Source organism: Cicer arietinum, chromosome 4, assembly GCF_000331145.2.
Source record: "Cicer arietinum cultivar CDC Frontier isolate Library 1 chromosome 4, Cicar.CDCFrontier_v2.0, whole genome shotgun sequence".
NCBI lineage: Eukaryota > Viridiplantae > Streptophyta > Magnoliopsida > Fabales > Fabaceae > Cicer > Cicer arietinum.
In genome coordinates this window covers 58314112-58331922 of record NC_021163.2, presented here as the reverse complement: position 1 = coordinate 58331922, position 17811 = coordinate 58314112, and the positions used below count along the sequence as shown (strand labels likewise).

The window sequence follows — 17811 nt, the reverse complement described above, 5'->3', positions numbered from 1 at the left end:
ATTCACCATCAACGTTAAATCTCACACATTTCAAGTTCTGCTTCTTTTTTCCTTCACTGCATGAAAACAAGAAACTCCATTTGAAGTTATTTCAAGAAAACAGTTGAAAATAAAGTGTTAAACTTGTGACATGAGCTGCAATGATTAATGATCATGCACAGGTCTCAAACTTTTGTGTGTGCTAAAAGTACTCATCTTAGCATTGCATAAAATGACCAAGTGAATAATACTGCTATTCAAATAAAATATGAATTTATGCCATAAATATTTACAAAGAATGAAATCAGTTCCATTCCTGTTTTTATAAATGGCTCTTGTTTTATGGAGCAGTATGAGAAGAAGCAAGATGGTAGCTACCTACTCTTCACTCGATGCTCCAAGAAAAATAGGGGTAAACCCCACATATAGTGAGATGTGGCAACAAGCATACATCCACATACTAAAATTCAATAGCTTATAAGGTGAATATAACTATGTTGTCATGATCAACACTCTTAATTATCACAATAGGAGACATGAGTATTTGAAATGCTGTACATACCGACAACATTCTTTGAGATGAAGTTGCCTACTGTCTAGTTATATTATTTTAGGCCACTAAGAGGAACTTAACTTTCCAACATATGTAGAGAATAAAATATGAAAATGGAAGAAACATACGGTGTGTGATTGTTGATGCCATTAATGAATCGTGCTATGTTGCTACGTTTATCTGGGCAGATGACTAGCATTTGTGAAGGATCAGAAGGGGATAGAAGTGTCATAATGCTATCCCCATCATCATCTTCCCGATTCTTTAAAAAGTCTACATCTCCCACATATTCTGTTATTATTGTCAAATCTTTTATGGGTTTATCTGCTTCTACAGTGAACCTGCAAAAGAAGAAACTTAATAGTCAGGAATAGATTGCAAAAGGAGAAAAAGTTGATGCCAGATTTTGTTGCACAAGTACTCACCCTTCTACAGGATCAAAAACAACCATTAGGGGCGGACATTCTCCTCTTTCCATCATACTTCTGCACAAGTTAAGAGTCTCGGTGTCTTCTTTGGATAAGACCTGAGAAAAATATAAACAAACTTGCATCAAATCTAAATGCATATAACAATAAGAAGAAAACATTAACCCTAATGTCAAACACTCATACTCTTAATATTTTGCACCATTCTAAAAGTCTAAAATAAGCTTGAGATTTATGAACTACAGTATAGTTATAACGTGTTCATACTTCATAATCGATCACTTATACTTCACTGTTGCAAATTTTGATTGGCATTGTTGCTATTCAACCTATACTACACTATCGCTCGCAGACACCTTAACTGTAGAAGTCCTACATTAAGGAAGCAAAAAAATATTTTGCCTGAATTGAAAGATAATCATGTTGTGGCATGGATTTTTCCACCAAAACAACAGTCTATTAACCCTTTTTACTTGACTTCAAGTTTCTTAATAATCAGTCAGGTAGCAAGTCTTAAGAAAAACAAAGATTTAAATAAGGTTATGATAAAACATACAATAAAGCATTCCTCAAATTGAAGACAAGGCTGGTGTCCAACAATGACACATGATTAAATTCAATCACATGTAACTTCTTAAATTATTATCAATGTGTAAATGTAAGTATCATCATATCATGCGTTCTGGCTTGTGCTTTATAGCTGACAAATATAACGGCTAATTAACAAACCCAAATAAGTTAATTAACTACCTGCATTCCTCCACGTTCAAGAGCAGGAGAATTAGCACTCCTTGGTGCCATTCCACGCATGTAGGTAAGTTCATTACTAAACTCTGTTTTAGTTGCAGTCAACGCCGTCGCCAACGACGCCATCTGTTCCAACCTCCTCTTAGAATCATCACTTGGCACAAACGACAACAGCTTCCTTTTCTTTTTCGAAACCACCAAACTACTACCCCTCTTTCTCTTCTTCCTTAGATCTAAAAATCCACAAAATTCAAAACACACTTCAATTTTCAATCACTAAAAACGAAATCAATTCATCCAATCCTATTCTATAAACATTGGCATCACTGTTGATTATCAATTGAATAAGATTCGCCTTACCTTGATTCGAAATCTGAGGTGAATCAATGGATCGTTGGATTTTGAAGAAATCAATAATTTTCGTCTGTACAAGAGGAAAAGCTGCATTATGAAATGAAAGAGTTGTTAATACATAAGAAATGAAATAAATAAATATAAATTTAACGACAATATGCAGATCAGGTTAATCGATAAAAATAACGCAAATCTAATGAGGTTAAAATATTAACCCTAACCCTAGAAGTAATGAAAGTAAAAAAAAATGATTACATTTGGGATTGTTGGTGTTGTGAGAGCAAGAGGGGCAAAACCAAGAGGATTTGGGAACGGAAGGAAGGATAGGTCTGAGGCAGAAAATGTGATAGCCTTTGTCGCATTTGTCGCAAAGAAGCAACTTGGTTGGGGATTTGCCGGAACTACATTCCTCGCAAACGACGTCGTCGAAGTTGGAGAGTTTTTTGGGAGCTGGTTTTGGAGCCTGTGTTCTTCTTCGGCTCAGTGTTGTTGAAGGTGAAGCCATGAGGAAATGAGATTTGGGATTCGAGAGAATGCGCGTGTGTTTTGGAGTGTGATTGTGAGAAGAAGAGGAATTAGGGTTTTTATTATTAATTGGTATTGGAATTAGAAATGGGAATGTGTTTTTCGCGCGTTAATTTGATTTGGTTTAGCGGGAACTGTATTTGGGTGGCGCCATCTTTTATTTTTTTTTCTTTGGGTGTTGGACCGCTGGGCCCAAACTGGTTTCCTTTTGGATTTTAGAATGAAATGTCGGCAATGGGGTTGTATAAGTAAATATGGGGTGCAAATAGTAATTCCATTTCTTTGCCGGTAAATTAACGAGCAAACTTTGTTTTCTTTTGTTTTTGTTGAATATGGATCCACAAAACCAGAAACCGCTCGAAGTCCACCTAGTTACCGCCACCGACTCGCCCGAGTTCACCCACCTCACTCACGTCATAACTCAGACTTCCCTCGTCGGACTCGACGCCGAGTGGAAACCCGTCCGAACTCACCAAAATTCGTTTCCCACCGTGTCAATACTCCAAATCGCGTGTCAACTCGGCGACGACTCGGTGGTTTTCCTTCTCGACCTTCTCTCTGTTCCTCTCTCTTCAATATGGGAATTGCTCCGAGAAATGCTTGTTTCCCCCGATATTTTGAAACTAGGATTCAGATTCAAACAAGATTTAGTATACTTGTCATCAACTTTCTGTTCCCAGGGATGTAATCCTGGTTTCGAAAAGGTAAGTAAGAATTTGAATCGGTTTGTTTGTTTCTCGAGAAAATGAAGATATATATATATATATATATATAGATTTTATGAGGAAAAAATATATGTTGCAGTGAAGTTATTTGTAGAACAATTTGAGACACTTAAATTTCACAACGTTTTACATATTAGCATACTTCACTATTGCGGCACACTTCAATGAATGATTATACATGTATACACACTTTTTGGTGTACACCAGCTGACACAATTTTCAACTATATGATTAACTACAATTTTCAACATGACTAAGTATAACTAGCCATATTTTTGCACGTGATTAATCAAATGTCGCATGTGTACAAAAAATGGGTGTCTATGGATCACTTTTGTGAATGGAAATATCAAATTTGAATAGCTAATTAACCATTAACTAAACGCTATTAATGACAAATTTAAATTTAAATGTTACTTACCGCAATTTTACGTGCTCTAATTATATATAATATAGATTTAAGCACTTGAAAACTGTGTTTAATGTTCAATGAGTTGTGACACCTGATATATTTATTAATCAAATCTAACATTTCATTGACCATGTATCTGAATTGCATAAATCATATAAAAGTGGTTGAATTTAGGTATCTTGAATTGATGTGAAAATAACATTTATGTTTTTGTTGTCGTGATTTGTGCTTATGGTGAGTTGTGGATAGGTTGAACCGTATCTGGATATCACGAGTGTGTACAATCATCTGCAGTATAAGAAACATGGAAGGAATGTATCGAAGCAAAATAAGAGTCTGTCCACAATTTGTGGAGAAGTGTTGGGGATTTCACTATCTAAGGTTTGTTTGTTTAGAAAACAAGTAGTGGTGTTGGAGTCTCTTTTTGAACAAATTACTGCATTGAATAAGTTGCATCTTGGCATTTGGTCTATATATATGCTACGTCTATGCACAATTAGGCGTTAAATTTGGCTATTTGTGATTAAATTACATGAATCATTGTGTTAAATTATTTGCTGTTACTCAATTGAGTTGTCTATTAGCATTTGGGGAACTTTTTTTACAATTAATTTTGATGTTGTATTAAATGTAGTTAGGCTCTTCAATTATTGCAGCAGATATATTTATAGTGTTCCTGTAAATCCCACTGTATTAAATGTAATTAGGCTCCTCAAATTGCCACCGATATATGCTTTCTAATAATAAAAGAAAAAAAGGAATATGCACCGACAATGCAAAGAAATTTTACACTGTCTGTTAATAACAACTATTGATTTAACCATCAATCAATATATAATCCATGGTTCAATTAACTTACACTGACGGTGCATTCCCATTAAACTCATAATAAAAACACATTTATCATATTTGCAGGATTATATCAATCAGAATATCTTAGCTTTGCAAAGTGATTTTGAAGATATTTGTTTGATCATGAACTAAGTATTGCAAATACAGAACTAGGAGTAATAGGATTGAGCTGAATGTGTTCGAAATATTAGTGCTGTTTACATTATTGTGGATTTCTATCATAGGACATGAAGGGAAACCTTTTATATGCTCAAGAAAGTGTTTTGCTCCCTTGGAGTTTCAGGTTCCAAAAACTTAGCCAAATGGCATTTTCAGTTACTATAAAGTGTTAACTGAACTTACATTTGCTTTAGGAGCTCCAATGTAGTGATTGGTCACAACGTCCTCTTACAGAAGAACAGATAACATATGCAGCTATGGATGCTCATTGCTTGCTTGGCATATTTAAGGTCTTTCAGGAGAAGGTTGCCAAAGAAGGTTTCTACTGAAATTTTTGTACCTCAATTTCTGGACAAACTAAAAACCTCCCATTGTAGTTTAGTATTTCTTTCTTTTCAACATTTGAATTTTTGTTGCATTGCTTGATCTGATATTTTTCCACTCTAGTTTTAAAAAGTTAGATGTATTCTGAGTTTCACTCACAGCAATGTCAGCATTCTATTTTTCAAACTGAGCGATGAATTTTGACTGGTCACTGAACATAAACCCCTCAGAAGAAATATGCCAATATTGCTCTGGGAAAAGATGGAAAATGGCAATTTTTAAATGCCTCCTCTCTAGCCATGCCCCTCCCTTTCCCAGCCTCCAAAATTTATCCGAGCCATTCCTAACTACTTTGATTCCTTTTGTTCTTTCAGTGAATTACTTTTTGCCTCTCTGTCCTTAACAATGTACCCCCTTAATGTTTAACCCTGTCTTCAAGGTTGAAAATAGCCAACTTGCAGCAGATAGTTCATGTTACTGCTGCTCTATAAATCTGCCTGTACAATGCCTTCTTCATCCATAACTCATCGTCAGTCAAAATAGTGGGTTTCTTCTTTACACTTTCTTGGTTCATACAAAATATAATTTTATGTGGTTCATACATGATACAACATACAACTTTCTGAATCCCTCCTTTCAACCCTACTTTACCCTATTTATCAAACTGAACTTCTCTAACTGATTAATTGCCCAACTGTTCCTAACTACTTTGACTCCCCTAAAGTCTTCCAGTCAATATCTTTTATCTTTTTGAGCTAACAGCATGTTTGCATGAAAATTTATATATTTGTACATTTGTGCGTTGCTTGATTAATCATAAACATATTTGTAAACTAGTATCATTTTGCTTTTCTCATTGTAACAAGTAGCAGATTATTACGAAGTGGTCTGTCAAAACAATCCTTTCAGTTTGTGTTTTTGAAATAATTGTTTGTTAAAATAAAATGGCGGAGAAATACAATAAAGAGGTAAATTGATTTCTTAGATAGTTTCCCAACTATACATCTCAGTATTTTGCATCACTTGTAAAGACAATGGATACGAATAGAAAATCAATCATCATACTATAGTTTGATGATTGTAGTTCCAATAATCCCTCAACTCTATTCAGCTGTTTTCATTCTTCAGCTTTCATCCTCAACTTTACACACTTGAATGTAAGCATGCATATCTATATTCTTACTTTCGGATCCGTATATATATTCATTCCTTCCATATCTATATTATTTCATATTAAAAAAATAAATTGATTTATTCTCTACCCGTTCACTGTGGATGTATACATATAATTTTTTGGTAATTGGATTTTATGAAATTCGTCACTGCAGGAGAACTGGTTCTCAAGACCAATGAATTTTCCATTCCAAATGCAAATCTTGGGTTGAAAGAGCTTTTCAGGAAGCACAATATGAGTGATAAAGTTCTTAGGACACAATTTTGTGAAGCTTTAGCAATTGTTCGAGCCACTACTTGTTCTGATGTTATTCAGGTGATACCTTCGGCAGAGGGAGTGATAAAAAATTCATCATGTATGGTTCCTAAGCCAATGGATGAATTTTTGTTGAAAATTGTCAAAAAACATGGTGATAGGATTTTGCTTAAAGAGTCCGACAGGGAGCCTAAGACCTCAAAAAAGAAACGGAAGAAGCAGTTGCCAAATAATGGGATTCCCCAAGAAAATCATTTAGAGAACTTTGATGAGTGGCAAGGTACCGCACCTTGGGATCCTTTAGTTGGAGGAGATGGATGTCCAAAGTTCCTTTGTGATGTTATGGTAAGCATCTTAAATTAATTATGAATGTTTGATGTCCCATTTCTTTGATATTTGGAGGTTTAGCAATAGGTTTATTGCGGATATAGTTAAATTTCAATCACTCTCGAGCACACGATATATGAGCCGTTTTCATCATTATCAGTGTCAATATTTTGACTTCTGTTTTATGAATATTTTATTGATATATGTTATCCAAGAAGAAAAAGGATTTTATTGTAATTATCGATCTGAATAGTTGTGCGTTTTTTGATGTAAACTGTGAGCATGAATCTGATACGCAATTTATTCAGGTTGAAGGCTTGGCCAAACATTTACGTTGTGTTGGGATAGATGCTGCAATTCCATATTCAAGGAAGCCTGAACCAAGGTAATAGAGTATGCTTCTTTTGTTATTATTTTCTAATTGTTGACTCATTCTTGTATAAGCTCATTATTATTTGTATGAGAGACGATTCAATTCTATTTCCTTTTCCTGTTGATTGAAATTATCTTCATCATACTTAGGGAGTTAATAACACAAGCACAAAAAGAGAAAAGAGTGCTTTTGACGCGGGATGCAAAGTTATTAAGACATGAGTATCTGGTAAAAAACCAAATATATAAAGTGAAGAGTCTTCTAAAAAATGAACAGCTACTTGAGGTATGGTTGCTTTAGTTATCTACATAAAAAGATTGTTTAATATTTGGACCAAAATGAAATTGTTACTATACATTTCTATGAAAGTAAAATTAAATAGTATAACATGTCTATCTTTTAATGAACTCTTATCTAGTACTTCTGTTGCTCACTGCTTATAATGGGCTAGAGTTGAGTTGAGCCCATGGTTTTTGAAGTTAAATCCATATTGGGGCCAAATCCCAAGTTAATCCATATTTAACTTGGAAGGTTTGTATGCTGCGTTGGGAGTTGGGACAGTCTATTTCTACTTAAATTTCAAGTAAAAAAAGTGACGTTCCTCCATAGTTCAATTTTTGCATAGTGGATATAAAAATTGTTAACCATATCTTGCTTGAGAAACTGATGCCATAGTGTCACAAAGCTAAAATTGAGGTGTGTTTCAGATAATTGAAACTTTTCACCTAAATATTAGTGAGAATCAGCTAATGTCAAGATGCACAAAATGCAATGGAAGCTTTATTCAGAAGCCACTTTCAACTGAAGAGGCTATTGAAGCTGCAAAGGGTTTCCAAAGAATTCCAAATTGCTTATTCAACAAGAATTTAGAGTTTTGGCAGTGTATGGACTGTCACCAACTATATTGGGAGGTAGTGTTTACCAGTTCAGTTTGTTTGCAAGATGCTATTTACCATTGCCTTATCATTTATTTTCATTGGCGTTTATTCAGACAATTGGCCTTGTTATTTTGGAAGTGAAAACATGGCTTTTCTATCTGACACAAGGAATTTACTGGTTGGCACTGACAACACGTTCTTGCTTTAATAGATTTTTGGTCAACTTGAATTTTCTATTGAAATGTTAGACATCAATTCTGCCGTTCGATCGTACCAGTCGTAGGGCAGATCATACAGATTTCGTAGAATTGGATTCCAAGGAATTAGAGAAAAAACACTTTTATTAAGAAATGAAATAATAAGAGACAAATCTCCCTTCACAATAGAGTGACTACTCGTTCAACAAATGTTTACAATATTCAATATCTAATCCAACGTAACTCCTTATAGAACTAGGGGTTTGTTTGAATACAGTTTAGTAAAGCGCTTATTCAATATGTGCTTATTGTATAAAAGCTTACATATAAACTATTTTTACAATCGAAGACGAAATGGGAGTAGGCTCTGCAATTGCATAAGCTGCAAACAATTTATGAAAATGAACTAACTGAATGAGATTGAGAAAATAAGTGGAAAACAATTTATGAATATATCATAAAATCTTTTCATAAATTATTCTAAACACTTATATAACTGCTTATGTCACAAGACAAATTCAAATAAGCTCTTCGAAATGTTTCCTTAATCTGACTGACACCATTGATAAGTTTTTCCGACAAGCCAAACAAGTTCTTTTTCATTTATGACTACGTGTTTGTTTTGATTTTATTTGTTTGACTGCAAAAAAGGGAAAGGGAAAAGAAATTTCTTGTACTCTGCTTTATTATTATTATTTTATGGCGTTCCAGATGTAGATACGCGGAGTTACTACAGCCAATTTTATAACATGCATGTGCTGTGCCTGTTCTATTTGCAGGGAACCCAGTACCACAATGCAGTACAGAAGTTCGTTGACGTTTGCAAGTTGAGTGATTAATTTAAACTTCATTGAGGATGAGCACTTGAGTAGTTGTGCCATTGAATACATTTTCTTTAAAGAAAAATGTCGTCTGCGCTTGAATGTAATTGTGCAATCACGTTGGCTGCAATCAATCCATGTACAATTAGTTTATACATCAAGTTGGCTATCATGCCTTCTCGCACTCTTGTTGTATAATCTACTGACTGAACATTTTAATTTCAATGGGGAAGTGCTATATACCACAGTGGGAGTTCTTGAAGTATGCTTTATTGATATTTGAGATTGCATGCACTGTGTAGTGTTGAAAATCTATCTGAATCATAAATGTCATGTAAATGCAATTTGGTTAATATGCCCTCAAATGGGAGAAAATAACATTAACAGTGCAGTAGTCATAGGCAAGATTAGTACAAGCTAATGTCTTTACCCTATTTATTTCACCACTTTGCACCCAATGTAGCCTAGCAACTTTCTTCAACTCTTTAATTTGTTATACATGTTCTTCAGCCAATTGAAAATAATTGCAATGTCGTTGATTTTGTCAATGAGATTGTAATGACACTGCCAACTAGGATAAGCCAGATGGGTTGATGGAAACCGTAAAAATCAAATATGAAATCAGTAAATCAATGAAAGGTAATAGTTTGTATTATTGCATGAAAATGGGATCAAACTATTTGCTACCTGTGTAGCCTAACTTCAAGAATACCCATTCTCCTACTTCAAAGCTTACATCTCTTCTCTTCTTATATGCATACCTTATCATTTGTTCGTGAGCTTTGGTGAGATGAAGTTTGAGTTGACCATGTCAACCAGCTCTGTTGCAACAACTTCTACTTTTGTTTTTCCTTGTAGGAATTGTATTAAGGTTGGTGGCTTTTGTCCATAAATCGTCTCAAAATGAGTGGTTCTTGTTGACACATGAAATGTGATATTATACTAAAACTCAGTCCATGATATCCAATAAGACTAGTTTCAGGAATGACGCAGAACAATGCGAATATGCTTCCAAACATCAATTGACAATTTTCATTCGTCTGTTGGTCTCTGGATGGTAAGAAGAATCCATTTTCAATATTATCCCTTGCAAAAGGACCAATAACATTGGGTCTCTATCACTTATGTGGGGTTGTGGCATTCCAAGCAATTTATGTAGACTACCATACTCGGTATATTTTCCTTTGAATTAGAAATTTGCTATACTGTAAAATATAATTATGTGTTTTACATAATTATGTGGACCAGTTTTTCCAGTTCTCTAAAATGACAACTAGCTCACATTTTTATCTTATTAATCGATCACCCTCATCAAAAGTTCCTCCAACCTTAACATTGCGGGAGTCCCCACACAGTTACATTTGTTGATCTCTTCATCCTCGTCATCTATGGCTTCAATGGAAATCACTTCACCCTCTTTGCTATGATTGTCGCTACTCTCCTTCATTGCTTCACCTCTATTGGTCATGCTCCTCTCTTGTCTAAAATGTCCATTCTATTTGACATTTTCGATAAGATAGACAATTACAACTGTCAATTAAGTCCTAAAGTCCAAAACCCTATTAAAAAACCCTTTAATATTTTTGAAGGTTTTAGTTTATTATTTTTTGTTGGTAGTGAGTAGCTCACAGGTCTAATAGTCTGTTAATTGAGATTTTTTTCTTAAAATTTTTGAAATTTATTTTTCTCAAAAAATATAAAAAAAATCTTGAAAAAATAAAAAACTTATTTTCTCCAAAAACATTAAAAAAAATTTGAGAAAAAAAATGAAAACTTTAAAAAAAAAAAATTGAAAGATAAATTTGAAAAAATGAGTCCTTATACCCTACTTAGTCCACATAATTTTAAAAGATTTTTTAGCTTTGGAGCTTCCTTTATAGAAGTCTTTTTAATTATGAAATTTTTTGACCACTTCAACATTTGAATTGTAACTAATAATTAATGGACTTATGAAATTGATACCTATACGAACAACCCACAAAATGGTTGCTCTCCTTCGTATTCGAGAGGTCAACCCAATGATAGAAACAGTAAAATCAGATACAAAATCACTAAATCAATTGAGTGTGGTAGCATAATCTTGAAATGAGCATAAGAATGGTTACCAAAAGAAGTATAAAGACAAAAAGTAGTTGAATTTATGTAAACTACCGTAGTTAAAAATATTTTCCTCCGGATCAGAGATGTGCTATATTGTAAAATATGATTCTTAAGACTGATTTCTCTAGTTATCTGTAATGAAAGATAGCTCATACTTTTATCATATTCATCTGACACCGTCATCAAAAGTCCCTCCAACCTTAGTGTTGCGGGTTTCTTTCTCGTCAGAGTTGTTTCAACAACCCAAACAACTCCACACAGTAGCATTGACGAATCTCTTCCTCCTCGTCACCTCTAGCCTTAATGGCAATGACTTCCAAAATAATCAAATGTAATTAATGTTTAGGACATTAATGAAGAGGATGATACTTTTCTCCACATCAAAAATAAAGGCTATTGGCCTTGCGTTCCATCAATTTCGAATAGAGGAGGTGTCTAACCCCCTTACTTCAGTCATTACATCAGGTTGACTACCATTTACTTTTTTTTCTAACACAGTATCTAACCAAACAGATAAGATTCAGAAAAATACAAACCGAACCAAGTCAATAATCTGAACCAATAGTATTATTTTCACATTAAATTAGATTGATTTGGAACTGTGACAGTCCTACTTAAAGGAGGAATACAATATTTGTTATTTAGTGTACAAAATAACTTAAACGCTAAAATTGAATAAAAATGGATCCTGAAACTCCATGAAAAGATAATAACACACTCAGCTATCATGATTTTAAATCGAAACACCACAAACACCAAATTTTTATGTAGGGTGTTGATAGATCTCATTTACAAATCCAGTCACATAAGAACTTATAACATAAAGTAGCAAATCACTCTGACATTCAAGAGCATATCATAACATCAAGTAGTGTGCTATTAAGCTTACATCTTTTCCTTACAAAAAAACTGTCTGCATGAAACATTGTAGTTAATTTCTTGCATTAGTCTAAATGACTCAGGTCTTTATTTCTGCAGACTTATTTCTGAAGGGTCACACTAATCTTTCAGCAATTCATCCGACTTATTTAACCAAATGTCATAAATGTCGGATGCGAAGAGTACAAAGTGGACCTGAAACAAATATTTAAATGTATTATTATGTGTTCTATAAACTCCAGTTATAGAAAGATCATCTTAATTACTACAAACCTCATTAGTCCTATATATCCGTTATAAAAAAATTGCGTCATTAATCTTGAAGGCCGAATAAGTTGGTACTCTCATTTTTATGCAGTCATGTTTCTTTTTCATTTTGTGACACATCATTTGAGTTTGCAACTCATAGGAAAAACAAACATCAACCAATTAAACCAATTTTTGACATTTTCCAAATTGAACTAGTATTTGCAAGTCAAAAGAAACCCAAATGAAAACTAGTGATCACAAAAAGTATAAACTGTATGAATTTGACTCCTTTAAAGTGTGTAATCACTTAAGCAATTAAAAAGATGCATCTCAACTTATTTAAAGATCAACATATTGAACTTTTAACAAACCCGTGATTTATCAACCTATATAACTCAGATCAAATAAAGAAAATGAAGTAACTGGAATGGAATACTACCTCCTTAAAGTCATTTTGGAACTCTTTGATGGTAGAAATTGCCACAGTAGCAGCTTCATCGTAGGGGTATCTGAAAAATGCAGCATTAAACATTTGTGACTTAGTTATAATAATAAGAAAATTAGATTTCCAAGCCCAGAGAAAGAATTTGTTATTCATTACCAATGGGATGAATTCGGAATTTAGTAAACATATATAAGCTTACCCATAGACACCACATGATATGGCTGGGAATGCTATATACTGAATGTTGCTCTCTTTTGCAACCCTCAAACTATTCCTGAAAAATCAATTTGATAATACAAAATGTCTAAGTCAAGTGTAACGACAGTGAAAATACAAAATGGAATAATCTTTTGCCAATTCAAAGATGATGACAAATAGCTTCTCGAGTAAAATGTTAAAAAAAGCTACCTGTAAGCACTGGCCAAAGAGGCAGCAGGATTATTATCAGCATTGTAGATTGGGCCAACAGTATGAATAACATGAGAAGCAGGCAGCAAGAAACCTCTGCACATCAACAAGTAAAAGATCTATATAAGACTTGGTTCTACAAAGGTTTGTTTTCAGAAAGTTTCAACTTCTACCCCTATGAAGAAAATAACGCTAAAACAGCTTATATTCAATAAGCTCAGCCAATATAATTATACTTTAAGTGAGTTCGTAATTTAGACTTTCAAATTGTAGAAAAGTTAGTATTAACGGAATTTTATGATGATGCATGAGATTGCAAATCCTCAAAACATAATCTCTTCCGGAAAATATTAGGACTGAATTAATCAACACAAAAGGACTCGTGCGATCATGTACTTTTCAATTTATTTTAACATTTCAGAATTTCGTTAATTTCAGGAAACAAGTTGCCCGAATCCTACAACCTTAGAGTTTAGAAATTAAACCGGTTAATTCACTCATATACGTAGGTGCTTATATCACTAAAAGATAAACAGAAAACATGCACATCAAAAGAGCTCCTATGTGTAAAACTATAAGAACTCACGGTGTGATCCTTGCTTCCCCAGTTGGGCAGCGAATTCCGGGCCTGACTTCTGGAACATTCCGGCATGCTCTAAGAAGATCTGGACCTGCAGCTCTATGGATAGCTGAAACCAGCATAAAAGGCCATCACTCATCATAATCATTTTCACTACCACACTAACTTCAAAGCACCCAGTAATATTTATAATTTCTTTGTATGTTATTAACAAACTAATGAATAAAAACCCAATTTGATCCCTAAAATGGTAGGATTGTATCAACTTAATCCTCCACATTATCAACATTTCAAAATGATATCTGAAATTGTAAAATATTAATCAAGGTCTTCCCTCTGTTGGCATTTGCGTGGACGATAATGATGATAAGTTGATAATGTCTGAGATGCATTAGGAAATTAGTGCACGATTGAATTAGCAGTAAATTAAGCAAAATCACAACATACCACCGCGATTTTGGCAAAAGGTAGGTATGCTTTGGAGCTTCAACAAACACCGTAATTTCGTCAAACTTACCATGATTTCAAACATGCACTAAAGGAACAATGTATCTATTTGATGCTAGATTTTTTGGATATTAATAGTGTGGAACTAGGTTGATTCAGTAAAAAAATAATCTCAAAATTTCTAAGTATACATAGAAATTATAAATGATTTACCTCCATCTGCTCCACCACCTCCAAGCATTCTCTCATTAGCAGGATTTACCTGTGTGTGTACATATATAAATAAATAAATAAAATACTACAATTGTTTTATACACATTTCTTGGAGTAATAAATTGAAGAAAAATATTAGACAGTAGAAAAAAATTTACATACTATTGCGTCAGTGGAACCATCGATGGACCATTTGGTGATATCACCTTTCTGAATGATCAAAGCGCTCGATGAAGATAACGGAAAGTGAACTACGCCACCGTTGCCGTTACTCGAAACCCTAGCTGAAGTGTTCATTCCAAATGAACGGAAACTTCTCAGTTTAGAATGTGAACTGAATTTCAGGGTTTTTAGTAGAAAATGAGAACCTGAGGAAATGGTTGTCATTGTCGTTTATGTGGACGTTGTGTCGTTGGTGAAAGGGAAGGGTTGTGTTACGGTGTAGTCGCGATCTGACGTGGAGAGATCTGAGTCGTTGAAGACTTGTGTTGTCGTACACTCGCAATCTCTTTCCTCCGTGTTGTATATCTTGCCACATGGCACTAAGCCACTACTATAGTTTGTTTGTTTGAGAGAAAAGTAGAAGGAAACAAACTTGAAGGAAGGAAACTAGAAGGAAAGCACGTTCTAAGGGACTCGAATAATGACATAATTTGAATAAAGTGTTTCCTTTTGGTGCAGGGATTGTTTCAAAACAAAACGACAATAAAAGATCATTTAAGTGACAAAGAAGTCATTTGAACTTATAGCATGTGTGGCAAATTGTGAAACTGAATAATTGATCGTGCATTTGTTTTCGAATTTCAAGTATTTTTAAGAGTATTATATACAATTTTTAAGTGGTTTGAACTGCAATAATTAATATATAACAAATATGTGACACATTTTGATTAGTTTGTTGATATATGTGGTAGGGGAAGATATATTATAAAGAGTTTCAATTATTTGATTTGATGTTAAACAATTCAAAAATAGAGAATGTAAAAATGTTGTCGTGGTATTGGTTGTCATGATGTCAGTAAGTTGTGCATCAAATTGGTGAGCAGCAATGCAGGTAGATTTGCATGGGTCTCAGATACATTCAACATTTACTCAAAGGCTCTAGGACATCCTAAATGTTAAGAAGCGTAAAAAATAAAGGTAGTTGAATCACTTTTACCTTATTGGGGCAAAAAGATACCTTGTGAGCTAAATGACAAAAGTGAAGGTACAAAGAGAAAGATAGTCAATTGATCTAAACTCAGAACCCTAATCGTCATTTTCTTTTTGGCTTTCATCGTCCACCATTAAAGCTTTTGTATGAAGGACTTTTCTTCAAAGAGGGAAACTTGCTATCAAGTTAAAGGACGATCTATCATAGTTGCTACATTAAGCTTGTAATTTTCACATTTTAGTCATCGTCTCTGTAACTGTGATTAATTAAACTACCATAGTATTCTTACTTTGTTATTCCATTTTCATATTTGACCAAAAGCTCATTATGAGCTAAATTACTTTACGTTAAAGATTTATGAAGTATTCAAGCCCAATTATATGCCTATGCAAACATATGCTATTGCGCAAAACCTCAAAATTATTAGGGCTCCAAATTATTATTTTTTATTTATAAATAAAATGATCTTATTTAAATACATATGAAGACTTATTTGATGAATTTGTTTCAAAATGTGTTAGAAGGAGAACTCTTTTTAAATAGCTAGAAGGTTAGTATTGACTTATAGTTGTATTCATATATTATTTACAATTTACTTATTTTAATAAATTTAAATAAAACAGAATGAGTTTTTAGTGTTTCATCCGGTAAAATATAATATTTTGAAATAATTTATAATTATTCAAATTGCATTTTTTTTAATTAAATATCAAATTTTTTAGATTCAAATATGATATCTAAAAAGATTAAGTTGAGATGTTTATAACATATTCTTAAATTTGAGTCTAATCACTTTAAATTATTAGTTTTCAAATTTTAAAAAAATAAATAAATTTACTTATTTAATATAAATTAAGTAAAGATGTTTAGACAAATGATTGATATTAAATATCAAAAGGAATACTTTAAGCTTAGAGAAATAAAAAATTGTAGCATGATTCATCGTGAAATGACTCAAAAATCCTTGAGGTGATTCTGTATATAATACAACCATACTCTGATTGTTAGATATTTGAGTACTTTGTTGTATTTGCCACGTGGCACTAAGACGTTGACCTTGGGTACTATTAGCTCTATCAAAAAAAAAAAAAACACTTGTTCTTCCTCTTGCCTCTGATCGGAAAACAGAAACGCGATGGGGAGGTCCCGATTTGATGTACTGGTCTCCGTCTTCGTTACGGTGCACCCGCACGAATCCTCTGCTCTTCTCCACGCCTTCTTCTGCTTCTTCTTCGTCAGTTTCTCATCTCAATGCCTGTGATGTGATGATATCATCTTCACAATCTTCTTCTTACGTTAACTTAATCATTTTTTTTAATTTTGGGGGTTTTTCTGTTGCAGATTTTGAGTGCGTATTTCGTAGTTTTACCTTTGCGTGACGAAGGTGCCATTTCGTTGGGACTATCAAATCTACCTGGCCTATTCGTAGGTTCATTGTTGCTCACTGTCATTGCCGCGCCTTTTTCCTCACTCGTTTTCTCTCTCCCTAATGTTTCTAAAAACAAGGTCAGGTTTTATTTTATCATAATTATTACTTCTTTAACTCAATTTTGGTTATTCATATGAAGCACTCACATAGATACAATGTAGTCATCAAAAATAATTTGAGAAAATGAAAGTGATTGAATATACCAGTATCTGATGAGATATTGACACGTGTATGATATGTATGATACAAAAACACCTTTAATTTGAAGTTTTTATGCTATATACCACATACTACACATAGTAATAATTTGAGAAAATGAAGGTGATTGAAGTAACTTCTACATAGGTTGGTATCTGATAAAAGTCAGATACTAGATAAACATTTAATTTGAAGTCTGGGTGCTATATATCATGTGATGATGTGAACTTTTTTTTTGGAATTTGAGCTAACAACTAAATCCATTCATGCTATGTAGAATGCTTTAGCATCTAATAAATAAAATGATGCATATATTGACGGTTGATTGCAGTATCTATTGTTATTGTACAGTAGCCAACATTGTTCACTTTGCACAAAGACATTAATAGGGAAACTAGTCTGTAGAATACAAGGTTCTTTAACACTCCCTATGAATTTGGGGGAATTACTTTTTGACACAACTAGAAAGATACAGTAAGTTAGTTGGAAAGTCAAACATGTTGTAGTTAATAGATTAGACATCTCATTTGTAGGTAGTGCTAAGTTAGTTCTTTCTTGCACTATGCGGAGGACATCGAGATGCAATGATATACATCATAAAATATTATGAAGGAGCTCTAGGGAAAG

General features: G+C 33.5%; 4 protein-coding genes across 9 annotated transcripts in view; 2 read left to right on the top strand and 2 right to left on the bottom strand.

The window, feature by feature from the left end:
• Window positions 1-2726, bottom strand: part of LOC101514911 (histone-lysine N-methyltransferase ATXR6) — a 3076-nt gene extending 350 nt beyond the window's left edge. The window contains 6 exon segments of the mRNA XM_004498445.4: window positions 2-56; window positions 661-873; window positions 958-1058; window positions 1711-1940; window positions 2068-2148; window positions 2317-2726. Of these exon segments, the coding sequence (XP_004498502.3) occupies window positions 2-56; window positions 661-873; window positions 958-1058; window positions 1711-1940; window positions 2068-2148; window positions 2317-2566 (930 nt within the window). The 5' untranslated portion in view covers window positions 2567-2726.
• Window positions 2727-2857: 131 nt separating this feature from the next.
• LOC101514139 (uncharacterized) lies at window positions 2858-9345 on the top strand. 2 transcript variants are annotated; one of them, XM_004498443.4, is made up of 8 exons: window positions 2860-3290; window positions 3973-4104; window positions 4929-5052; window positions 6387-6832; window positions 7123-7199; window positions 7337-7472; window positions 7895-8098; window positions 9042-9345. In XM_004498443.4, the coding sequence occupies exons 1-8, from the start codon at window positions 2919-2921 to the stop codon at window positions 9099-9101; spliced, it is 1551 nt and encodes a 516-aa protein (XP_004498500.1). In that variant the 5' UTR covers window positions 2860-2918; the 3' UTR covers window positions 9102-9345. The 2 variants fall into 2 exon arrangements, with proteins under 2 accessions (XP_027189618.1, XP_004498500.1); XM_027333817.2 differs by lacking the exon at window positions 9042-9345 and having other exon boundaries at window positions 2858-3290; window positions 7924-8063.
• Window positions 9346-11878: 2533 nt separating this feature from the next.
• LOC101513791 (uncharacterized) lies at window positions 11879-14936 on the bottom strand. The gene is made up of 7 exons (XM_004498441.4): window positions 14567-14936; window positions 14405-14453; window positions 13751-13853; window positions 13165-13260; window positions 12956-13030; window positions 12751-12820; window positions 11879-12257 (listed from the first exon to the last, which is right to left on the bottom strand). Exons 1-7 carry the CDS (start codon window positions 14789-14791, stop codon window positions 12183-12185), a joined length of 693 nt encoding a protein of 230 aa, XP_004498498.1. The 5' UTR covers window positions 14792-14936; the 3' UTR covers window positions 11879-12182.
• A 1640-nt stretch (window positions 14937-16576) lies between these two features.
• The window catches only part of LOC101513487 (uncharacterized), an 8656-nt gene continuing 7421 nt past the window's right edge, over window positions 16577-17811 (top strand). For 2 of the 5 annotated variants that reach the window (XM_027333228.2, XM_073366810.1), the window contains exons 1-2: window positions 16587-16791; window positions 16899-17063. In XM_027333228.2, the coding sequence (XP_027189029.1) occupies window positions 16693-16791; window positions 16899-17063 (264 nt within the window). In that variant the 5' untranslated portion in view covers window positions 16587-16692. Of the gene's footprint in view, window positions 16792-16898; window positions 17064-17811 lie in introns of those variants that run through there. The other 3 variants (XM_004498440.4, XM_027333229.2, XM_027333230.2) reach the window with 3 other exon arrangements.